The 26,480-nt window shown below is 38.8% G+C and overlaps 1 protein-coding gene across 27 annotated transcripts in view; it reads right to left on the reverse strand.

Moving 5' to 3' along the window:
• Positions 1-26,480, reverse strand: part of RUFY3 (RUN and FYVE domain containing 3) — a 92,774-nt gene that overhangs the window by 16,855 nt on the left and 49,439 nt on the right. For all 27 annotated transcript variants that reach the window (XR_015165339.1, XR_015165336.1, XR_015165335.1 and 24 more), the window contains 9 exons: positions 18,257-18,430; positions 17,337-17,454; positions 16,418-16,519; positions 11,414-11,537; positions 10,310-10,371; positions 8,719-8,784; positions 6,475-6,544; positions 2,497-2,589; positions 717-800 (listed from right to left, as the gene is read on the reverse strand). Coding sequence is in view for 20 of the 27 variants with exons in the window: in XM_086405477.1 (XP_086261603.1) it covers positions 717-800; positions 2,497-2,589; positions 6,475-6,544; positions 8,719-8,784; positions 10,310-10,371; positions 11,414-11,537; positions 16,418-16,519; positions 17,337-17,454; positions 18,257-18,430 (893 nt within the window). In the remaining 7 variants the exon portion in view is untranslated. The remainder of the gene's footprint in view (positions 1-716; positions 801-2,496; positions 2,590-6,474; positions 6,545-8,718; positions 8,785-10,309; positions 10,372-11,413; positions 11,538-16,417; positions 16,520-17,336; positions 17,455-18,256; positions 18,431-26,480) is intronic.

Consider the following 26,480-nt stretch of genomic DNA (forward strand, 5'->3'; position numbering starts at 1 on the left):
AGTAACATTAGCAAGAATACTGGAGTGGGTTGCCATTTCCTTCTCCAGGGGATCTTCCCAACCCAGGGATCAAACTCACGTCTCCTGCATTGGCAGGTGGATTCTTTACCACTGAGCCACCTGGGAAGACACAGGTTTATTATTATACTAATATTTGGATAAAATCAATTGCAGAAGTATTTCAGCCCTTATTATACATTCTTATATATGTATATAAATTAATTTCTATGAATATCTTAAGACTAATACCGATGTCGTATTTTTCTATTTATGTATAAAAACAAGAATAAATTCAGAAATAACAACTAAAAGTAAGAGAGGACAAGTCTACACTGATGACTCGTAGTAAGGAGAAGAGGAGCTGACCTATCCGAGGAGACATGTCTTTGCAGGGGTGAGGACTGAGGCAGTAAGAGAGATCATACAGTTTAAAAAGTAGGTTCTATATACCTAGCGTTTTTGCAACACAAACTATAAAAGCAAAAATAAATTAAAAATGAAGATTGGCAAAATTCTATTGGTTGTTGAGAATACTCAAAGCAAGGACTGAGGAAACACTGTAGGGAATATGGGTTAAAAGAATGAGAAAAAAATTCACAGGATCCATAAAATTTGTTAGACTACTACTGATCTTCCCTTGATCTATGAGATAAAACCCCTAAATGGGGGTATTTTAACATGGTGCTGAACCATGAGGACATAAAAGCACAGTTTACCAGTCGCAGTTGTGTCTCTTCCTTTAAGTGCTTCCTGGCTTCACTCAGTGCTTGCCCCTCAGAAGTCCGGTCTGGCTTAGGACCCTTGAAAAGGTAAGTAAAACAGTACACATCTGAGGATGTAGAGAATCCAACAGTTATCGGACACTAGCACTCCTATTCAGTAAGGAAAATGATCACACCAAAGCACATATGACAATGAACGAAGACAATAAAGAAACTGCAGAGGTTCCATAAATATTCTAAGCTGAACTGGGAAATTTTTGCCATTTTGTTTCAAGTCCTTGCAGCTTACCAAACCAAGTGGTAGAAGTCTCAAAATACCAGCCTCTAAGAAACAAAATAGTATTCACTGTAAACTATAAATTGGGCCAAAGTTTCAGTTATTCAGTCCTCCTCCAAAAGATCTCACATCTGCTATCTCCACCCAGACAGCGAGATAAGAGTGAAAGATGAAGGAAAGTGAAAGAAGAAGGAAAGTGAAAGTCGCTCAGTTGTGTCTGACTCTATGCGACCCCATGGCCTATACTCTAAGTGACTCCATGGAACTCTCCAGGCCAGAATACTGGAGTGGGTAGCAGTTCCCTTCTCCAGGGGATCTTCCCAACCCAGGGATCAAACTCAGGTATCCTGCATTGCAGGCAGATTCTGTACCGGCTGAGCCACCAGGGAAATGAACAGTTCACCAGAAACCTCTGAGCAGTCACAGTTGTCTTGTTTTACAAAATCCATGCATTAAAGTCAAACTTTGCCTGGTGGCTCAGATGGTAAAGCATCTGCCTATAATGAGGGTAGACCTGGGTTAATCCCTGGGTCAGGAAGATCCTCTGGAGAAGGCAATGGAAACCCACTGCAGTAGTCTTGCCTGGAAAATCCCATGGACAGAAGAGCCTGGCAGGCTACAGTCCATGGTGTCCCAAAGAGTCGGACACGACTGAGCGACTCCACTTTCTTTTTATTTATGTTGGTTCCCACTCAGAGGCTAGGTACTTACTCTTCAAGAACAATTTAAAAAACTGGATTTCTGGATTCCTAGGTCACAGTAGGTTAGAAACATGAGGCTAAGGAGTAGGGAGCATTTCCAGAAAGAGTAATGCTAACAGCAGTAAGAAATAAAAGATGCCAGTGAAATAAAAGGCAAAAAAAAAAAAAAAGAATCTGGGACAATTAAGTATAGGTTCTAGAAGCTCTATCAGTTTCAACAGCCCCCTTGAGCAGCACCATTATAACATAGTACAGAATTGCCAATGTTGATAACTATGATCTTCAGTCACCATAAAGGGCCACATGGAGTAAATCCTATCCTCTACTTAAGAAGGCTCAGAATTGTGCAGTACACAAAAGGTTTGCAAAATATGTTGAGACATATATAAAAGGGACTGAGTTATCCAGAAAATTCATTTATATGGGAACTCTTTCCCAGTGATATCAGAGATATACTTCTTATAAAACAGTACCATTATTTCTAAAAATAGTACAAATCATTATATAAAAATGTATATAATGTATAAAAAATGCAATGGTGTATATAAAAAAATACATTGAATTAGACTGCTTCTTGAAGTCTCTAAACAGATGTACATGGTGGTGAAGCCAAGGAGTGTCAATAGGAGAGGGGCATCAGCCTCCCATAACCTTCATCATTCAAGTAATTTTGCACCCAGTCTCAGGGAAAACAGTGCACTTAACATATGCAAAGGCTCGCTGCTTTCAAGCAGCCCTCTGAGCGTGCCACCCACCCACCCCCGCCCTCACTGTTAACACAGTGACATGCTCTCACCTTCCGATTCGATTCCAATATGTAGGAGCTTTCTTCTTTAACTCGTTCCATTTCTTCTTGCAAGGTGATAATTCTGTTGTTTGCAACTGCAAGCTGTTGATAAAATTTTGAAAATAATCTTTCTTTTATTAAACACAGAATAAGATAATTCATAATCTGCAAGGACATGATTTTCACGCTTAGGTATTCTAGAAGGAAAGAAAACTATCTATAACCCCACAAAAACTTAGGAGAGCTATCTTGAAAGACAAATATCTCTTATTACTGCTTTTTGTGTAAAAACTTTTTTTTCCAGTAACAGAATGTTAAGTTATGATCATTTACCTCAAGGGTGTCCCCATAGATAACTCATAATTATATTTAGCTACAAAACCTATTTCTAAAATGTTTGAGAGGTCACCTCATGCTTTGGGACCCATCTTACACACCCTCATTAAGACCTGTTTTTAGGGACTTTTCTGGTGGTCCAGTGGTGTTAAGGCTCTCTTCCCTTTCAATGCAGGGGCGGGCTGGTTTGATCCATGGTCAGGGAACTAAGAGCCCAAATGCCCTGTGGCATGGCCAAAAATTAAAAAAAAAAAAAAAAAAAAAGACAAAAAGACCAAAGTTCTCACTCGAAAAGATGCCTTTAAACATCGAAGAGATTTTTCTGTTTCTTTTCAGTGCCTAAAGACAAGGTAATGTTATTGGCAGTGTGTCTTTAGGGGACATGTTTATAACCCTGTCCCAAGGGAGGGAAGAACGCGGTGGAAACACTCTCCTTCTCTGTATGTGTGGAGATTAGCTCCTGAGAGAACGACGAGGGGCCTGAAGGAGGCTGGGAAAGGCGCTGAGCAGCTCCTCTCAGCCACGCTGGTCTCCCTTTTTGTTGTCTCTACTTGGCTCCTGTTCTACTGTGTAAGTACAGCATCCAGGCTCTGGTGAGCTTTCTAGAGGTGGGTCTGACAGCCCATTTCTCTCAGAAGTGACTCTGGGCAAGCAGGTTGGTGCTCTTGATCCAAGCACACCTCAGATGGCTTCTTCCAAGGTCTCACCGTCAAATAAACATTAGGAATGACGACTCCAGACCCAAGTGGACTCTCTAAGTCAGCTTTACTAACACAAAGTGGATATTTATTTATCCTCATCTGCTCAGTTCTTTTCATCTTGTCCTGTGCACTCAGTCGCTTCAGTCGTGTCCGACTCTTTGCGACCTTATGGACTGTAACCTGCCAGGCTCCCCTGTCCGTGGGATTTTCACGGGAACACTGGAGTGGGTTGCCGTTTCCTCCTCCAGGGGATCTTCCCAACCCAGAGGATGAACCGTGTCTCTTGTGTCTCCTGCACTGGCGGCAGGTTCTTTACCACTAGCGCCACCTTTGTTCTACTAGTCCAGATTTCAGGAGGGAAGAGAGGTCCTTCTAGGTTTTGTTTTGTTTTGTTTTGTTTTTTTAACTGGTCCCTTTAAATCCAAAATAGATGGAAATGAGAGAGGGAAGACCTTATTAGCCTTATCTGTTATTTATAAAGTCCACACACAGTACTTGCCCATGATTAATATTGCTGGTAAAATAAACTTAGGCCAAGAAGACAAGTCCCATGACTTAGGAAATAAAATTAATGATTTTATTTACTGAGTGCATGTGATGGATGTGTCAGGCACTGATCTAGAAAAGTGTTAGTCGCTCAGTCATGTCCCACTTTGCAACCCCATGGACTAAGCCCGTCAGGCTTCTCTAAGCTGCCAGGGAAGCCCCAGGAATACTGGAGTGGGTGGCCATTCCCTTCTCCAGGGGACCTTCCTGACCCAGGGATCGAACCTAGGTCTTCCTACATTGCAGGCAGATTCTTTACCAGCTGAGCCACCAGGGAAGCCCACTATCCAGGTCCTTATGTATTAACATCATTTAATGCACACAAAAAGTTTATTATCATTCTTGCCCCATTTTGCAGATAAGTAAACCAAAGAACAGAAGCTTAAGTAACTGGCCCCAGATCAGAGAGCTACCAAGCACCAGATCAGGGACAGGAACCCAAAGAGCCTAGCTGTGGAGAGCATGCTTAACTGCTATCCCACATCACCCCAATATACCAGCAACAGAATCACAGTAGAAAATTTTTATGCACAATGTTTCGAAAGCCTTGTGGGATAAAATTCTAAGGATCGTATCCATAAATTAAAAGTTCTAATATAATTTAAGAATCTATGTCCAAACATAAGATCCACAGAACTGAGCAATAAGGGAGGTGTTTTAAAGTCATAACAGTGAAAACGCTAGTTCTGAAAAAAATCTGATTAGATGGCATTTCTTAACTAGTGCTTTAACTTGCTTTTCTGTTTGTACTTTAGTTATTTATTTATTGGCCATGCCGCACAGCATGTGGAATCTCAGTTTCCCAACCAGGGATTGAGCCCATACACCCTGCAGTGGAAACTAGGGAGTCTTAACCACTGGACCACCAGGGAAGTCCCTAACTTGTTTTTTTAAGACCAAATTATTTTCTGAAGTATAGATGATTTACAACATTAGATTGGTTTCAGGTGGATAACATGGTCATTTAATATTTTTATAGGTTATACTTCTGTATATACAATAGATTATATACTTTTATATATTGTAACCTTAAAATTATAAAATATTGGCTAGATTCCCTCTGAAAGTGAAAGTTAGTCGCACAGTTGTGTCTGACTATTTGTGACCCCATGGACTGTAGCCGTCCGGGCTCCTCCGTCCACAGAATTCTCCAGGCAAGAATACTGGAGTGGGTTGCCATTTCCTTCTCCAGGGGATCTTCCTGACCCAGCAATCAAAACTGGGCCTCCTGCATTGCAGGCTGATTCTTTACCAACTGAGCCACTAGGGAAGCCATATTCCCTTTACTATATAATATATTCTTGTAGTTTATTTATTTTATACATAACAGTTGTACCTCTTAATTTTTTCTACCCCTATCTTGCCCCCTCCCCACTGTTTACCACTAGCAAGTTCTCTATTATCTCTGAGTCTGTTTCTGTTTTGTTTTATAGTCATTTTTTTGATTCATGTTTTAGATTCTACATTCCACATTTAGATAACAGACAGTATTTGTCTTTCTCATTCTTATTTTACTAAGCATAATAGCCTCCAGGTCCATCTATGTTGTGGTATTTAACCAACTTTGTTTCACTATAGGATAGTTATAATTTGAAAAAGAGAAGATAAAGTCTTTGTCATCTGAAAAATTTTATTTAAGGTTTCTCATAGAAACATTTAATGCTATCGAAGAAAAAAATATATTGTTGGTAAGCTAGGGAAAAAATATTAATCAGAAGTGAAGTATGACATTATATTTTAATTCTTATTTTAGGGACTTTTCTAAAAGTTTTCACATGCATATTCTTATCTGATCTTCAGGGTAATTGTGAGGCTAAAAGGGGAAACACTACTTTGCCAGAGAAGGAACTGGGTCTCTTGAGGGTCAAGTGACTTACTTGCTCAGGAGCACATGACGTGTTAAAGCATGACATGTAAGCAGGAATTACCAGTCTTCTGACCAGTGTTCTTTAGGTTATATACCTCATCACTCTATCACCCCAAGGAGAAAATAAAACCTGTAAAGGGGGGAACTCGCCAATCCAGCACACATAAATCAATGCCTGGCAGATGTGAGTCTGTGTCTAGCTCTGGGACATACATAGTATCCAAAATGTTCAATGAATAAATAAATGATAAACACATTATCTTACTGAACATTAACTCTAGGCTAGACCAGATAAAACATTCACACAGAAAGCAAAATATTTGATCAAACCAGGTTCTAACCCTACATAGTCCAACTGGATAACTGAGATACTTGACATAAGCCAGCTGGCCACTCTTGGTCAGAACAAGGAGTACTAGGGTAGATATTATCTGAAAAATCAAGTCCTATATTTCTGAGGCTTCAGAGAAACTCTTTTCCACTAATGCATTTTATTAAATTCTATTAAGTCAATCGAACAATTTCTAGAACACTTACCTCCTCTGTCAGTTTAGTGTTGGATTTTTCTAATGCATCCACTTTTGCCTGAAGGTTGTTTACAGTAGCACTATGAAGAGAAGAAAAAAATTAACAGTCTCTTTTGAGATGCAGAACAATATCCTATATTTTCTTTTAAAACACCCATCATACTTATCATTCATTGTTTACTGTCTACAATTCTCAATAGGCTTATAGGCTCTAAGACACTTACAAGGTGATGGGTATCTTACCTGCTACATTCTTGGCACTAAAATTTGTGTTGTTTTTTTCCCCTTGGGAGAAAAGTACTGTTTACTCAGATCTTGTTCATGTTAATCATCCAGCCAAAGTATTGGCCCCTGAGAGGTTACTTCTCTGTCAGTGAGTCAATTAGGGCTTATTCTCAGCCTATAAATACTTCATCCCCCAAATCAAAATGAACACACCCAAAGGCTTTTTGTGAGGTTCATGGGGCATATGGGATCTCAGTTCGCCAACCAGGGATTGAACCCTCGACCCTTGCAGTGGAAGCACAGAGTTTTAACCACTGGACGGCCAGGGAAATTCCTTAACAAGCATTTGTTGATGAAATTTAAAAGTTCATGCACTACACTGTACTTCAAGGTTTACTTATTTAATAATAATAGTAGGCTACACGAATTATGATGTGCTTGTCACACACCAAGCACTCTTCTAAATGCTTTTACTTGCACAATTTCATTAACTCCTTTCAACAACCCCATGTGCTAGTCACCTCTGCTGCTGCTGCTAAGTCGATTCAGTCATGTCCGACTCTGTGCGACCCCACAGACGGAAGCCCACGGTTCTCCAGGTTCTCCAGGCAAGAACACTGGAGTGGGTTGCCATTTCCTTCTCCAATGCATGAAAGTGAAAAGTGAAAGGGAAGTCGCTCAGTCGTGTCCAACTCTTAGCGACCCCATGGACTGCAGCCCACCAGGCTCCTCCATCCATGGGATTTTCCAGGCAAGAGTACTGGAGTGGGGTGCCATTGCCTTCTCCGAGGCACCTCTAACTATACATAAAGAAACAAAAGCACTGAAAAAATAAATAATACTGTTATATTTATAATTCAGGGGCTTCCTTGGTAGTTCAGCTGGTAAAGAATCTGCCTGCACTGCAGGAGACCTGGTTCTATTCCTAGGTCGGGAGGAGAAAAGGGATAGGCTACCCACTCCAGTATTCTTGGGCTTCCCTGGTGGTTCAGATGGTAAAGAATCCACCTGCAACGCTGGAGACCTGGGTTTGATCCCTGGGTTGGGAAGATCCCCTGCAGGAGGGAATGGCAACCCATTCTAGTATTCTTGCCTGGAGAACCGCCATGGACAGAGGAGCCTGGTGGGCTACAGTCCATGGGGTCGCAAGGAGTTGGACACGACTGAGTGACTACGCATAGCACAGCACATTCACTGTCAACTGTAACCGTATCTTGGTTAAGCTAACATCTCCACAGGTCACTGCTAGTTCATTATTAGTACTTGGCCCCCAGAAAAATGTACTTAAATTGTTTTTGAGCTTTCTAGATGGAACCAAGACTGTAATTTATACTCATACTGGTGTAATCACATTTTAGGTCTTACTTAAATTAAAATGATTATCTTTCACAAGAGAACTATAAATAAGATAATTAAATGGATATATTCACTTTTATGAATTATTCAACAGTTTTTTAGACCATCAGTGTACTTGAGAATGCCAATAAATTTTGGACAGCTCTCCTCAGGAGAGGAGAGATTATTTTATGTTCTGGTCATGAAAAATACTTGGTGAGTACTTGGTAAATTAATGGTAGTGACGGTGAAAAGAGGGTAAATTAATACTGTTGATCCACTATATGAAAAATATAAGGGACCAATGAGAAATCATTAATCTAAAGGCACTACAGTGGTGAGTGCTTCACCTAAGACATGGTCCTGAAATACATGACTGGCTCTACGGAACCAAGACCTCCAATTTCAAGTCTCTATGGCACAAATTTAAGAGTTCTTCACTGAGTATGTTTACATAATCACTAAAACTCTAATTATATATTAATTTTATATTACCTTTCATTAAAGCCCACCAAAACAGGTAAACACCACATATCCAGTACCTAGGCTCAGAGCTGTGCTAGCAGGAATCCTATATATATATTTGTTGAGTATTGTCTGAATTTATCCTAACTGCTCATCATCAGTTTATCCTTCCCTTCCCTTCCCCCACACCAAAATCCCCAGAAAGTAATAGTATTTATTCATTCTTTACTTTAGGTGTCTGTTGAGTTCTTCTACATAGTTCTTCTGATCCAGAATTGCAGTAATCTGGCCATCTCTGAAGGGAAAAAAGATAAAAAATAGAGAAAAAGTAAATGACATTAGAAATACTAAGATGTCCCACCTCCAATATTTTCATAAAACAGGAAGGAAATTATGGCTCAGACACAATGAACCAGAAGACAGACCTGATTAGAACTTCCTTGACACAAGAGACCTGGAGGTTTAAAACTGTGAAGACCTTCCCAGCATATTCATAAAGCCCTTCTTATGGCTTACACACCTTAATAACTTAGGTTACAGGTATAATGTATAATCTATTAGAGGCATTTAAAGAAAAAAATTATCTTCTTGCAATTCAAAGATTTTTTTTCTGCTTTGCTGCTGCTGCTGCTAAGTCGCTTCAGTCGTGTCCGACTCTGTGCGACCTGCTAGTATTATTTATAAGAACAATTTTCCATTTGTCATAGGAATTGAATTAAGCTTATTTGGGTAAAATAATAATTGTTCTCAAAGGCAATATATTTGCCTTTAAGTGCTATTTGGTTTCACAATGAATGGTTTAAAGGGCTTTCACAAAGATCAAATGTTTACTATTACATGAGAAAATCAAGTGTGGAAAAAGGAGGTTCACTTCTGGGAACAGCTAATCTAGAACAGACAAAAGTTAGACTTTTCAACTGAAAGAAAACTTCAACGCCACATACCTCTAGGACTACTTAAAGGACAAGCAATATAATTTAGTTCAATGCCTAAGGTTAAACACTTCAGGCTAATTATGCTTTCACCTGCCACATTTATGGAGAAGACAATGGCACCCCACTCCAGTACTCTTGCCAGGAAAATCCCATGGACGGAGGAGCCTGGTGGGCTGCAGTCCATGGGGTCACGAAGAGTCGGACACGACTAAGCGACTTCACTTTCACTTTTCACTTTCATGCACTGGAGAAGGAAATGGCAACCCACTCCAGTGTTCTTGCCTGGAGAATCCCAGGGACGGGGGAGCCTGGTGGGCTACCATCTATGGGGTCACACAGAGTCGGATACGACTGAAGTGACTTAGCAGCAGCAGCAGCCACATTTATAATGGGTAAAGGGTAAGCTTGTGACTGCTAATTTGCAAGGTACTGTATGAATATTTTAAAAGCTTTCAATTTTAAAATCATTTTAGAGTTACCGAAGTTTAGTGCTGAGTTCCCATATACTCAGCTCCCTGTAATGTTGACATTTTACATAATCCCATGATGCACATGTCAGAGGGCAAATTTAAGCAAACTGAGAATGCAGTTCTTCTGGTCAAGAAGACCATGTTTTCAAACACTACTTTTGAGAGATGGAGCATTAGATTCCCTTTATAAAACTTTTTATTTTATTTGCCCCTCAACCACATACCAGGAAAATACACTGAACTAAAACCCCTTTTAGGGTTTAGCAGGCACAATAGATATTTTTTATAAGACTCTATTAGAGATATATAATCAGAAATAATTTCAGCAAATCTCTTAAAGCAGGACAGTTGTAAACTTTAAACACTATCAAACAACATTGAAGAAAAAAAGAAAGCAAATTTTCTTTGCACATACCCTTCACTACCTTTACTGCTGTTCCCATCCTTGAGATACATTGAAAAATCTATAACTCCAACCTACAGAGAGAATTTTCAGAATTTAATATAAAATTAGATACTTTTACCAAGCCATAACATATGAATTTGTGCAAACTCTGGGAGACAGGGAAAGACCGGGGAGCCTGGCACAATGTAGTCCATGGGGTTGCAAAGAGTCGGACACGACTTAGCAACTGAACAACAACAAACAAAATGTCTCTTTCTAGGCGCTTAAAAACAGTATTATAGTCATGATAATTACTAGGAAATTTTAATAAAAACTTAATGCTTTATTATAATCAAGAATTGACAAGGGTTGTAAGACTCAAGATTAAGTCAGTAGGATACGACTAAGAAAGTCAACAGAACACTTAACATAAACTTAAGGTTTTGTTTGGCTTCTCTGGTGGCTCAGTCAGTAAAGAGCCTGCCGGCAATGCAGGAGACCTGAGTTCGATCCCTGGGTCGGGAAGATCCCGTAGAGAAGGAAATGGCAGCCCACTCCAGTATTCTTGCCTGGAGAATCCCACGGATGGAGGAGCCTGGTGGGCTACAGTCACTAAGTGGTGTCTGACTGTTTTGTGACCCCATGAACTGTAACCCACCAGTTACAGTTACAGTCGGCATCGAACCCGAGTCTCCTGCTTGGCAAGCAGGTTCTTTACCACTGAGCCACCTGGGAAGCCCAAATTTAAGGTTAACTGAATATTAAATAAATTAATTAATTAAGGTTTAACATTTTTTTCTTTTTCTTTTTTCAAATATTCTACTATTAAATTCCTGTGTATATATTTTGGTCTATACGTTTGTGTGTGTGTATGTTTGCCACTGAACCACGTAGCTATATATATATATATATATTTAATATTTTTAATGGGAAAATATTTTTAATGGAAATCACTGTTAAGACAAGAATTTGAAAAATATTCATTATGTATAATTTTTTATATTCACATCAAAATTAAAGAAAATTCTATTTATGACTCAGAATTTCTGCTAATTTGGTTGGTATAATCTGATGAATCCAAATTCTGAGATAACTCAGACTGATACACTAGGCCACCGAATATCTCTCTCATACCTGAGAGTCCAAATCTTCTCCCTTCATACAGAAATTGGCATCAATGACATTCAGGCCCACCAACAGACCAGCAATTATAGCTCCTTCTTCTTCCATCATGAGGGCATTGGGTTCATAGAATTCACTGCAAGAGAAATCCATGGAATGCTCTATGTAATAAAACCTCAAGAATCCAGTGATGTAATCATGAGACAAGAAGTAAAGCATTTGTCTTGTGGTTAAATATGGTCACCTATGATATTACTTGGATACTTCATTTTAGATAACAGGTACATGAACAGACTCTAGAAAATAGACTAGCAGAAAGAAAAGTGATCAGAACTGTGTTTTCACTGAAGTGAGTATTCATGCTTTCCCACATATTTATATTTGCAATGCACCAGGGGATAATTTTTCAATCTTTCATGCATCTAAAAAAATCATTAAGTTTGTTTTTAAAAACTACCTTTTTATTTGATCTGCTTTAGTTTTTATTTTACTAAATATACATATTTTAATTTCTATTTTACATTGAAGTATAGTTGATTTACAATATCATGTTATTCAGATATACAACAAAGTGATTTAGTAATACATATACATATATCCATTCTTTTTCAGATTCTTTCCCATATAGGTGATTAGAAAGCATTGAGTAGAGTTCCCTGTGCTATACATCAGGTCCATGTTATCTATTTTATATGTAATAGTGTGTACATGTCAATCCTAAACTTCTAATTATCCCTCCCTCCTCGATCTGCTTTATTTTAAATTCTATTTAAGTACCACATTCCTTTAACATAGTGAATAAACATTTAAAAAATGTAACTGTCAAATTAGTTACATTCTTTCGCTTTAGGCTAATTAGCAGAAGTTGCCTAACAAGCATGTATAATAGGTTGAGGATGATTTAAAATGCTTGTTATCTTTTATTTAATAAAATCAGTTTTCATTACCAAAAAAACAACAACAAAAAAAAACAGCACAAAAAGAGGTACACAAGAAACCCTGTAATTCTACCCACCAATGACCTGTTAAGACCTTGATATATAATGTTTCAGATCATTTATGGAGACATATACTAAAGGTCCATCTAGACAAGGCTATGGTTTTTCCAGTGGTCATGTATGGATGTGAGAGTTGGACTGTGAAGAAAGCTGAGCGCCCAAGAATTGATGCTTTTGAACTGTGGTGTTGGAGAAGACTCTTGAGAGTCCCTTGCACTGCAAGGAGATCCAAGCAGTCCATCCTAAAGGAGATCAGTCCTGGGTGTTCTTTGGAAGGAATGATACTGAAGCTGAAACTCCAATACTTTGGCCACCTCACGTGAAGAGTTGACTCATTGGAAAAGATCCTGATGGTGGGAGGGATTGGGGGCAGGAGAAGGGGACGACAGAGGATGAGATGGCTGGATGGCATCACCGACTTGATGGACATGAGTTTGAGTGAACTCTGGGAGTTGGTGATGGACAGGGAGGCCTGGTGTGCTGCGATTCATGGGGTTGCAAAGAGTCAGGCAGGACTGAGCAACTGAACTGAAGGGAACTGATACTTATTTTTGAGGGATACTAAAAGGGCTGCTGCTGCTGTTGCTAAGTCACTTCAGTCGTGTCCGACTCTGTGCGACCCCATAGATGGCAGTCCCCCAGGCTTCCCTGTCCCTGGGATTCTCCAGGCAAGAACACTGGAGTGGGTTGCCATTTCCTTCTCCAATGCATGAAAGTGAAAAGTCAAAGTGAAGTCGCTCAGTCATGTCTGACTCTTAGTGACCCCATGGACTGCAGCCTACCAGGCTCCTCCGCCCATGGGATTTTCCAGGCAAGAGTACTGGAGTGGGTTGCCAGTGCCTTCTCCAACGAAAAGGGCATTATACCATTAAATCATTGTGAATTTCTTTTTGTCTTAACAATACTGTGAGTATCTTTCTATTTCAATAGATAATTTTCTGCAGTTTCATTTATACTGGTTTTATACCATTCCATTGTATGACTGTAGTATAAGTATGTTCAGCCAAAACTCCCTTTTCCTTAGCCAACTCTCTAATCAACAGTTAGGCTAGTTTTGGCCTGTTCCCACAACTAATTCCACAGACCAGGCATAATGTGCTGAAAATGACTTTGAAATAAAAAAGTAAAAGAGAAACAAAGTACTTGAATGATTCTGAATGGATAAAAATCCTAGAAGACCCCTGAATAATTAAATATTCTTTCATGATGTACCCAAATTATCATTACATATAGATGAAATGACTTGAAATATTAATTTCAACCAATTTGATATCATAACTGAAACATCACTGCAATCTACTTGTTTTCAACAAAGTCACTTGGGACTGACTGTTCATGGTCAACCTCAATGATTGGTAATAATACATTTCATTGATGTGAGTTTCTCTTTTCTTTTTGATTCTCTATTAAAAATATTAACAAATGGTAAAACACTTCAAAAGCAGCACATGGATAATCTGCAAATTACCATCTCTCTTGATAACTGCACACATATTAATAGCCTGTGAAGAAAACTAAGAATTGGAATGAACAAGGTTCTTTAACACTTTATTCTTTCCCCAAAACCATACAGTACACATTTTCCTTTGTCTGGCTTCCCTTGTGCTTTATATGTGAGGTTTGTACATATTGTTGTATGCAATGGTAGCTCATTTGCTTCCAATGCTGGACAGTATTCCATTGTAGGAATAAACTACAGTGGATCCATTTTATTTGCTCTTTCAGTTGTACAGTCGACAGTACTTTTATGAACACTACTGCACATGGTTTTTGGTAGATATACACATGCATTTCTCTTAAGACATACCCAGGGTGTGAAAGTGCTGAGTCAAAGTGATTGAAAATGTTCTGTCTAGTTCATAAGACTGAACCCATTTAACTTGGGTGCTCTGTGGGTAAAGATCAAATTCTTTGGACCTCACTTTGAATCAATAATTTTGATTCAAATAATTTTGATTGAAGACACTCCCCTGTATCCTCCCTGGTAGCTCAGTCAGTGAAGAATCTGCCTGCAGTGCAGAAGACCTGGGTTCGATCCCTGGGTTGGGAAGATCCTCTGGAGACGGAAATGGCAACCCATTCCAGTATCCTTGCCTGGAAAATCCCATGGTCAGAGGAGCCAGGCAGGCTGCAGTCCATGGGGTCACAAAGAGGCGGGCAAGACTGAGGGACTAACACTTTCTCACTTTCTTTCTACTCCCTGTAGCGACCTACAGCTCGAACACTAGACCCTATGCCTCATCAAAGCTTGACCCTTGGAAAGTTGAGCCTTCTCTTTGTAGAAATAAATAAGCTATCCTGAATGGTTCTTGTTTCTCTTTTTCCTGGTTTGCTTAATTTTCTTAGGCAAGAAAACAGCAATCAATAGCATATGCAGCTGCAGCAACATTAAAACAATGCTCCATATTAGGTGCTGTAGTGCAATTTCTTGTAGAAACTAGACTTTTGGAAAATTCAATCATGTCTTCAAATTCTGTTACTTGTTCGTATACTATTTCTCAGAGGCAATATGCTGTATTTGTATTTCTTTCAGTAAATATCAAAGTACTATAAGGTGCATAAAGACAAGTACACAAATCATACACTACGGCAGACTGTGTTTTCATAAAGAGAACATACCCATGTAACCACCACCATATTAAAAACAGTATGATTATCAGAACCTCCAAAACCACGTTATGCTCCCTTCTACTCCTGATTTAGTACCCTCACCCCACCAATGGTAGCTCTTTCCTGACTTCTTCTATCATGAAAGGTAAGGTGTGTATGTTTCTGAACTTTATATAAATGGAATAATACACAGAGTATTTTCCATGTCTGGTTTCCAACAAAACCAGATTAATCCATATGGCTGTGTGTAGCTGCTATATGGTATTTCACTGTATGAGTATGCCATAATTTACTTACCCATTCTACTGTGAATACACACTCGGGGTCTATTATAAATATTTGGGGCTGGTACATTCTAATAGATATGAACATTCCTGTTCATGCCTTTTGTTAAACATAACTATACATTTTTTATTGGATATAATAACTAGAAGTGGGATACTTGGTCACAAGAAATGCTTATGATCAGCTTTTATAGAGGATGGTAGTTTTTTTAAGTTTCTATATTAATTAACTCACCAGCAGAGTTACTATACATCTTCTTCAACACTTGGCATTATCTATCTTTTTCAATTTTGCCATTCTGGTGGTTGTGTGAGGTTATCACACTCTTGTTTTAACTCATATGTACAAATGGCTAGTGAAGTTAGGGATCTTCTCATGTGTTTACTGGCCATTTCAATTTCTTCTTTTGTGAAATGCTTGTTCAAGTCCTTTACTATTTTTATATTTGCTCATTTGCCTTTTTCTTTTTGGATTGAAGGACTGAGTTCTTTATATACCCTGAATATTCATCATTTGTTGAATATATGTATCACATATCACAAATATCTCCTTTAGAGTAATGAGTTGCCTTTCACTCTTAATCTAAAGAGGGTCTTTTGATAAACAGAAGTTCTTCATTTTAAGGTAACTAATTTATTCTTTTTTTTTTCCTTTATAGGTAGAACTTTTTGTGTCCTGTTTGAGAAATTTTGGTATACTTTATGTGTCTTCTAAAAGCTTTATTGTTTGCTGTTTTCCATCTGTACCTATGACCCAACTTGAAACTATTTTGTGTGCTGCATTGGAATTTAATGTTACATGTCAACTTCTTGTCTTACAGAGCCTGGGTATATGTGAGTGTGTCAAAGCCTTTCCTGTTTTTCTGAAGGTGTTAAGTTTTGACCTGTCCTGCAAAGGACCATACCTATGCCACAGCGACAGTGTGAGCACACTTAATAGAAAAGCATCTAATCTTAAGCATGTGTGTGTGTTTGATGTGGGAGAAGGCATTAGCTGAACTATGTAAAACTGTCACGAATCAACCGCTTCTGATCCACAAAAGTGATAAATTTATATGATTCAACCTAATATGATACAGAACATACCGAGAAAAGGAGAAAGTTCAACAAGAAGATCTTCATACCTGAGGAGTTCCTTCTTATTGATCAAAGCTTTCATGTATTCTGAAAGTTTCTTTTGCATTAGTGCCAGACGAAGCCAGGCTCTTCCTCTGCCTACAGGTGTTCTACGAAAACACAGAAACCAAAAAACCAGTAGAAGCTGCGGCGGAGGCCACGGTGGGACAGGCTCATTCACTCCTGCTCATGATCCCTCAGTACAGTGCGTGTAATGAGGCACTCCTGACACACAGCCCCTCCGTCACCACACTCCTGTGTGAGGAGTTCTGTGAGGGCTGGTGGGGGCCGGGGTGTGCTGGGACAAGTGCGCTTGTGAGGAATTCATTACTGGATGAGACTACAATTTGAAGACCTCTGGGAGGCCAAACTGAAAATGTCCCATCAGATTTGTTTTGGTAAATCCTAAGTTTAGTGTGAATCATGTAAGTACCCAAATAACAAGAACGAGGACACAGGCCATTCAGACCTCTAACTGATTAAAATTAGGCCAATCTAGTTTGGGAAGGTAATCACCTACTCTTTTTCAAATTTCAAGGCAGGTTATCAGTCAGTTCCTGCAGTTCACTTGACAACTGTTTTAATCGTGGTTCTCAAACTCCAGAAGACAAGTCTAACATGCCACCTCCCTAGATCTGGTTTCTTGAGACTCACTAGCTGATATCCACAGTGCTTTGAAAAAAATAAGAGAATATTTGGTATTTTAACATGAAGACAACTTCTCTTAGGTCAATAATAATTATCCCTCACACTTCTCAATATTCTACATTACCAGGGCCCTCCTAACAATGTCTATTCATAACAACATTATGCATTTTGGATTGTTATGAAATACATTATGGTCATCATTGTCTTCCGTCTCACTCCTAAAGGAAGTAGTTGAGAAGAATGTTTTCCCTGACACATAGAATTCAACCTTAAACTTACTTAAGTCCTGGAAGATCTTTAACACTTGCTGTTATCTCTGCAGCTTCTGGAACAAGCTTTTCTACCAGTTCTAGAGGCCCCCAGAAGGATTTATTTTGTCCAAGAAAAGTTTTCTTAGCTAAGGTGATAAAAACAAAGCAGTAGTTTAATACTTTTTATATAAACATACTCTCAACACACACATACAAACATACCCTACTAGCTATTCAGTGTGCTTTTCAGGGAATTAATCCCAGATTATCAGACAGTCTTAAAATTATTCATGCTTTCAGAATTGATAACATTTCATAAAAATAAAGTATTTCCTGCTTCCCAAGACTCAGCTCTTCCTCTTTCAGGAGGAATTTATGGCCCACCTGTATATGAACAATAAAATTTTTAATAATATCGTGCTTTAAGTTGTGTGGTATTAGTGAAGAAAACAGTCTAGTGGAAAAGAATATGTAACTCAGGAGCAGGTTATCAAAGATTGGGGAGGAAAAGAAGCAAAGGTGAATAACGCCAGGTCCTGCCCTTGAAAGCTTATGGTTAAGTGGGAAGAGCACGGAAGCAAGAGCCAGGACATCAGAGTTCTAGCACTTGCTTTGCCCCTACTTGCTGTGGGATTTTGAACAAACCATGCCCCACTCTAGAGCTATATCCACCAGTGAAGCACAATTGTCATCTTGAACTCGATACTTGTAACAGTGCTTCCAGCTCTAGCTTTTCAGGATCTGTATTTTTTTTAAGCCTTATACCGTCAAACATATTTCTGTACGCAAATGTACCAACATTCTGTACCCACATGTCGAATCCCAGTGGATTAATATGAATTCAAGAGGCTTCTTATTCTTTGGCTCCATAAGGAAAGTTTCTCTTCTTGAATACGTATTGCTAGGAAACAGGTGCATGCGCATTCTCATTTTGAGGCCATGGCCTACCTTTCAAGCCATGTTTCAGGCAGTGCTCCATCACCACGAAGAACTGCTGCAGAGGTGCGTAGTCCGAATCCAGAGTTCTCCCCAGGTTCAGAGCAGATTCGATCAAGCCCTTGATACTCAGCTTGGCCATGTTCATCAGGTTCATGCGTTCGTTAGCCATGAGATAATTAGGATCTGTAAACCCAAGGGGGAGAGCGTGGAGCCTGGTTACTGGAAATAGCACATTTAAAAATTCAGTCTAATTTCACCACGTTGACATCTGCATTGATGGTGCAAAAGCCACAGTGGGTAAGACTACTGGTGTCTTGGCAAGAATCAAGGCAGTGACACCAAATTATAGTAATAGTTGCTGTGTTCCTCTCCACCATGCACTTGCTATTTAAAAAAAAGAGAGAGATGCCAATCTTCCTTGGGAATATTCTTGGCAGAACACTAAAAGGTGTATTTATTTTATGAAAATTTAAACCTTGAGTAGTCTTTTAATATTCTTACCAACGCCTTTGCCACTGCCCTGACCTAGGCTGGTCATAACTCAGTACTGCACAGCTCCCACACAGGCCGCTTTTACCCTGGCCCCGCCCCACCCATTCTCTACAGCTTGTGAAGCTCAAAAAAAATAAAGCCACTGTAGAAAAAAGGGATAAAGTGCTTAAACTTTGTTCCCAACATGTTATTTGCATTATTAGTATTTATACTAGGTAGAATTATTATTTAAACTGAGCATTCTTAAATGAACAATTAACATTATCAGTATAATGCAGTCTTAGAACTTAACCAACTGCGAAATTATTTTTAAGACTTAACATAGACTTAACGTGGCTCTCATCAACCAATTACACCATCTGGGGAAAGGGAAGAAATACCACATTTTACCTGACAAAAGTCTGAATCATCTTTGTTCCACAGGTGCGTACCCTGTGTCTGGTCCTGTGGGTTCTTACAATGATGACCTCAGTACCTCCTCACTGCACATTAGGAGACAGTTACACCAAGAGCACCAATTGATAGGGCAGAGAAATGAGGCTCCAAGAATAAAGGAGCTGACCCCAGGCACAGCCAGTACTACATGACAGAGCCAGAGTCTACACTCTGTCTTTCTGACTTCAAACCACGTGCTCCTGACAACTACAATCCACTTACAAACGCATCGGTGACTCCAAATAATGTGCATCCTTCCCTCTTGCTGACCATTCTTTTACACAGTTATCTTATTTAATTCTTGTGACTCCATCATTTAAGTGCTATTCCCCTTTCCAGGAGCTAAAGCCAGACTGTAACGGTTTAGAGATCCAAGGCCAAACACTTCCTAAGTGGCAGAATATAGACCTGGATGTATTATAGCATGAAATGCTCTTTAATGCTCTTTCCACTATGACATCTGCATCCTCCCAAACACCAAATATGTTAAATTTCCATACAAATTGGAAAAGACCTAGAGAACTATGAAATGTTTTACCTTTTTTGGAGGACTAAAAGTAATACTAATAAAAGCCCATGCTCCCATAATAGAAACAAAGCAGAGATTATTTTATTCAAATTGTTCCAAGTAATTTTCTTCACACAATGTTTTAATTTATATCTGCTTTCATGGTTAAATGGAACAGAATCAACTGGCCAAATTCTAAGCTCACTTTCTTCTCCATTAAGTTTAAGAACTTGAGGTTTATACAAATTTTGGTTTGTTGTACTATTCTCCGAGGTAATTTCTTTAGAGGATAGTTTATTAGGAAGGTCAGAACTTCTATGTTGCCATTAATTCTTTCACATCAATAAATGTTTTAGGACCATGGCTCAAATCTGGTTTCTCTGTTTACTACAGGTCAAACTTGTCAAGAATGGAACAATCTCCCAAGGACAATGAAATACACAAAAAAACTATCCCTGAAAAAGAGCCATGAAGAACTTTATCAGATATTAACTTCCAACACTATGACCAGCATTTATGTGCACTGTACTGTATCTGACCTTCCACAATCCCTGGGAGAAAGGAACAGGGCAGGGGTGTGTGGGCTTGCATGGATGTTTGTGGAGAGCTGCTGGATTCCCCACTTAATGCAGGAAAACATGGCTGGAGTTGGATTAACTGGTGGTCCATAAGGTACCATTCTCTTGGCCTCAGGTCTGTAGACCATTGTCAGGAGGCATTTAACAGGAGGCTTCCTGTGTGCTGTTTTGGATCTGTCATGAACCTTCTGTTCCTTATTAATTCCTTAATATTCAGGAATTAAGAGGGGTGGCAAACCGCTCCCAGGGCTGAGGAATGCATGCATTTCCTTCCTTAGTTTTTCCATATGGTGATAAGTAATTATTTGCGACCCTCTTCCTTTTTATGAACCATACAGTAAAAGTGATTATTTACAACCCTCTCTCTTTGATATGGATTGCCTTATGTTTCCTTGATAATTTGTAAGTCTGGACTTCTGATCTTTATCTTTGCTGAAAATAGCTACCTTATAAGACAGTATATATACCCATGCTATGTTGAATAAAACACCTTTGCTCCATCAGAGCTTGGGTCCCAGTGTCTTTCTTTCTCTCTCTTCTCTCTCCCTCCAGCTAGTTCTCTGGAGTGTAGAAACACATCATGCTCACTCTCCTGCCCGGGCTTCTAAGACCCTCTTGAGAAGGCGCACTGTGCTTTCACCCCCTCGAGAGGGCGCCCGATGCCTTCGTGAGCGATGCAAGCCCTGTGTCAAGGACTTTATTGGTTTTCCGAGTAAACCAGGGAATATCAGCCTCTCTCTCTCTTTTACTTTCTTATGGTCGACTCCGGACCACCAGGTTCTGGTCCATTAAAGGACCTCAACAGACCATTAATTCAGGGCCCTAACAACAAAATTAGGGTTTAGGATAAGACGGTCGGTTGTGGTGGTTTTGTGAGGTAGTAACAAGGAACACCGGAGAAGGCAATGGCACCCCACTCCAGTACTCTTGCCTGGAAAATCCCATGGATGGAGGAGCCTGGTAGGCTGCAGTCCATGGGGTCGCTAAGAGTTGGACACAACTGAGTGACTTCACTTTCACTTTTCACTTTCATGCATTGGAGAAGGAAATGGCAACCCACTCCAGTGTTCTTGCCTGGAGAATCCCAGGGACAGGGGAGCCTGGTGGGCTGCCGTCTATGGGGTCGCCCAGAGTCGGACACGACAGAAGAGACTCAGCAGCAACAACAAAATTAAACAATGCTGCTAGTCAACGTACACAACCTAACTCCAACCTGGTGACAACCAGTCACGTGGGGAGAGCTGGATTTGGAACAAGTACAAAACCCCAGGCTTTGAGGCATTTTTCCAGAAGTGGTGGTACCAGCTCTTCTACATTGCCTCATCTCATTGTAATCAGTAGCAGAAATGTTTAAGACAACTGGTTATAGTGTCTAGGATGCATAAACTACAGAAAGAAATTAAATTCCTAATAATGCAGTTTGCATAGGGAAATTAAATTCCTAATACTTTAGACTCCAGTTAGTATGGTGCTATAACCTGCTTGAATTAACATGTGTCAAACATAAACAGCCCTCCCATTCTTCAGGAAATATTACTCTCAACCTTGGCACTACTATATTTTGGGCCAGACAACTCCTTCTTGTGTGAGGCTGTTTTGTGAATTAAATTTAGTCGTAATGGATGCCTTTGCCCTATAGATGTCAGTAGCACCCTCTAGGCATGGCAACCCCAAATATCCCCAGATATGGCCAAGAGTCTGCAGAAGGACATCTTCTCCCTGTGGAGAACTATTATTCTGAACAAATGAAAGCAAGCCAAACAAAAATCAGGGTAATTTGACAACTAGACCTAAGAGCTCAAAAGAATTTATTGCTCATTATTAATTATTTAATACAAAAGTCAAATGATTATTTCATGCTTTATTATCAACATTTTTGTGTTAGCAGTGTATAAGAGTATGGTCATTACAATTAAGTTTGTTTCCTGGTTAGTTTAACTACGTGAAAATAATTAGTACTTATAAATTTTCTCCATTTTATAACTCTGGCTACTAACAATGAATATTACATCATTAGCTTGATTTGTCATAAGAAATTCTCTAGTCAGTTTGTTACCTGTCTTGAATTGTACTCAAGTATAAAATGATTTTGTGGAACTAATGTACGCTGCGAAAAAAGGGCTGCAATGACTGGAAGAGAGTATGGAGGGACTTATGAAGGGGAGGTAAAGTTCTGCTTGATGTGGTGTTAGTTTTGTGAACTTGGGGAGTATGTGAAAAACCACTGAGCTGCAGCCATCACAAAGAATGAAATAACGCCATTTGCAGCAACAGGGGCGGACCTGGAGATTATCATACCAAGTGAAGTCATAGAAAGACAAATGTCATATGATATCACCTCTGTGCAGAATCTAAAAAAAAATGATACCAATGAACTTATCTACAAAATAGAAACAGACTCACAGACTTAGAGAAAAAACATCTGGTTTACCAGGGACAAAGAGTTGGGCAGAGGGATAGAGTTTGGGACTGACATATACATGTTGCTCTATTTAAAACAAACAACTAGGAACCTCCCTGGCAGTCCAATGGTTGGGACTTCACCTTCCAAAGCGGGGGATGTAGATTTGACCCCCGGTTGGGAGCTAAGATCCCACATCCATCACAGAAAAAAACCAAGAACATAAAACAGAAGCAATATTGTGACAAATTCAATAAAGACTTAAAAAAAAAGTCCACATCAAAATGTGCTTTAAAAAATAAAATAGATAGCCAGCAGGGACCTAAAACATTAACTAATTAAAAAAAAAAAAAAAGAAATGTGGAAGTGGATGTAAGATTCTAGCTGTCCTCTCTGAGGCCAGACATTAAACAAATTTCCCCAAATATAACACATGACACCTTCTTGCAACATTTTAGGGGAAGAAATACAGTTTTCATGAAAAGTAAGTTATCTATATTAACATGTAAAGGGGTAGTTATTAAATGAATGAATATTTTTTAAAAATTGATTGAGCTGAATACTTATAATGTGATCTTTTCTATTTCAGGCTTATAACTATAAAAGGTTTTTAAAAGTTCTATTTTTATTGTATAGACCAAAAATTATTTTTAAATGCATAACTTTCACAATGTTGTTAGTCTTAGTTTTTCTATGAGAAAAAATAATTAAAATTTTAATTCTTCACAATGCTAACATTCAACACTATTTCTCCAAAACTGAACTTTTGTTTATTCATTCAAGCATCTACTGGGTGTTAGACAAATAAACAAAACTGAACTTTTGTTTATTCATTCATTAAGCATCTACTGGGTGTTAGACACTATATTTAATGCTGGGAACCCAGCGATAAAAGACCTAGTCCTCAACACTGAAGTGCTTACTATTCATCAAACTTGAGTAAATAGATGCCTAAAGAACAAAACTGGGCAGCTTACAGAGAATGCTTGAAATTTTGGAATAAACATTAACATTTTCAACCACAATTAACTTTATTACAGGACAACTAAAATGTCTTCATGTTGAGCCATATACATCCATTTTATGGAATCGAATGTAAATTTTATATATATTTAAAGCTAAGATAGTGAAAGTGAGAGTTGATCAGTTGTGTCCAACTCTTTGCAACCCCATGGACTGTAACCCACCAAGCTGTCCATGGAATTCTCCAGGCAAGAATACTGGAGTGGGTAGTCATTTCCTTGTCCAGGGGGTTGGTGGCTCAGATGGTAAAGACAGTAGATATGATATTAATGTAGGATTTCAGGCAAGTTCTAAGTCCAATACGATTTCCTCGGCCATTGGATGTATTCTTCAGAAAAGTTTAATATCTATTACCCATGCCTATTACATAACGTTGTACTGAGGTTGGCAGACCAATGCAATTAGAGAAGACAAAGAAACATATAACCTGTAAAACCGTGGATCATGTATTATTGCTCTCAAACAATCTAATGTTACACCCAGAAAATCGAACTAAAATTTTTACAGAAACATAATAATTCACAGAGGTACCAGAGCACAAAATTAATATATAGAAACCACTAGATGCCACTAGAAACCACTAAAGGATGAGACTTTTAAGTTCAGTCTTAAAAGATAAAGAGAAATTAAGCAAGGAAGGGTTAGGAGGAGAGCCATGAAAGGAGCAGAAATGAAGTACAGCTAGGGTGAAGGCACAGAAATACGGAAGAACATAGCATGTGGAAGAAACCAAAATTGAAGAAAATGCAGTAAGTTTATGATACATATAAGTAAGACCTGTGAGATGAGACAAGGAAAATAGGTAAGGGAGAGATGCTAAGGGCTCTGTTCAAGGAACATAGATTTTACCTTAAAGCCAGCAAAGATTTTGATGTGAGGTGTAATGTCACAGATTTGAATTTTAGAGAAGCTGTTCTAGCAGCCTTGTAGAAGATGGATCAGAAGGGACTCAGAGCTCAAGAGCAAGTAAGGTTTACTGCAAAAGCTGAGGAGAGAAATTATGATCAGGGTTGGAACTAGAGCAGTGGGTGCTGTGTGGAGAAGAGGGAGTTGGCTTTGAGAGACTTCTAGAGGTAGAATGACTGAATTTCACGACTTGATGACCACATGGATTGAAAGAAGAAAGAGAAGGAATGGAGAGCAACCTCTGTGTTTCTAATTTTGGTGATTATCTGGTTGTTTCTAGATTTGGATGGTGGTACAAACAGTCTTGATGGGAAACACAGCAGGAGCAGTGGACTAAAGAAACCCTGTAGAAACGACTGTAGTTATAATAACTATATTGGTTTTCAAATCAAGGTCCTTTTAAGAGCATATGGGTCTTGACTACACCTCTTTAAGGCTGCTAATTTCCATATGAGGAAGTTTTCATAAATTTTACAGTCATGTGCTCATCGAGTCAATAGCAGTGAAAAAAATGGACCCAAAGTCACGTCGCTAAGTGACATTTAGCCACACTATTCTGCAAACCAATCATCTCTCCAAGATCCTATTTTACCTCCTTATAGTGCAATGATGGGTTTCCCAGGTGGCTCAGCTGGTAAAGAATCCACCTGCAGTGCGGGAGATCTGCGTTCGATTGCTGGGTTGGGAAGATACCCTGGAGAAGGGGACGGCTACCCACTCTAGTATTCTGGCCTGGAGAATTCCATGGACTGTAGAGTCCATAGAGTCACAAAAAGCTGGACACGACTGAGTGACCTTCACTTTCACTTTCATAATGCAATGATGAATGCACATATGGAGAAATACTGAAATGTTTTATTAATAACTGAAGGAAAGTAAATTATATTTAACACTATGTTAATATTAAGTATGCTACATCATACCCAATTCTTGGTAAAGTGGGAATGATTCATATGTAGTACAACAATAACTTTTATCTTAAATGTGAAACAGAACAGTTGTCATAGAGAAATTTCCCAATGATACCTAAAAGCATTAATATGAGACTTAAAATGACCAACTAACAGAAAGATATTGAAAGGAAAGCTTACTTGAAGTTCAAAATGACTGAAGACCAATAATTCCTAAATAAAGCTATTTTGGACTTCTGTTGTAACAGTTCTTAAGAGTATAAAATTAAGTATAAAATGAATTTCCCATTACAGTGAAAGAAATTACTGAACGTACTAAAAATACCTTGTAATAAAACACCATTTAACTAATTTGATGACAAATTTATACAAAAGAATTATGAATTTTTATTCAATCTTCATCTAAAAATAATCAATATGGAAGATAGTATGGAGATTCCTTAAAAAACTAGGAATAAAACCACCATATGACCCAGCAATCCCACTCATAGGTATATACCTTAAGGAAACTTTTTCAAAATTGAAAAAGACACATGTATCCCATTGTTTTTTGCAACACTATTTACAATAGCTAGAACATGGAAGCAATCTAGACGTCCCATCGACAGATGAATGGATAAAGAAGTTGTGGTACATATACACAATGGAATATTACTCAGCCATAAAAAGGAATGCATCTGAGTCAGTTCTGATGAGGTGGATGAACCTAGAACCTATTATACAGAATGAAATGAGTCAGAGAAAGATAAAATACTGTATTCTAATACATATATACAGAATCTAGAAAAATGGTACTGAAGAATTTATTTATAGGGCAGCAATGGAAAAAATGGAAAAAGAGACATAGAGGATAGACTTATGGACATGGGTAGAGAGGTGGAGAGGGTGAGATGTATGAAGAGTAACATGGAAACTTGCATTACCATATGTAAAATAGCCAACGGGAATTTGCTGTATGGCTCAGGAAACTCAAACAGGG

Source organism: Bos grunniens, chromosome 6, assembly GCF_055505025.1.
Source record: "Bos grunniens cultivar Pamir isolate PY7600 chromosome 6, Bosgru_T2T1.0, whole genome shotgun sequence".
Classification (NCBI taxonomy): Eukaryota; Metazoa; Chordata; class Mammalia; order Artiodactyla; family Bovidae; genus Bos; species Bos grunniens.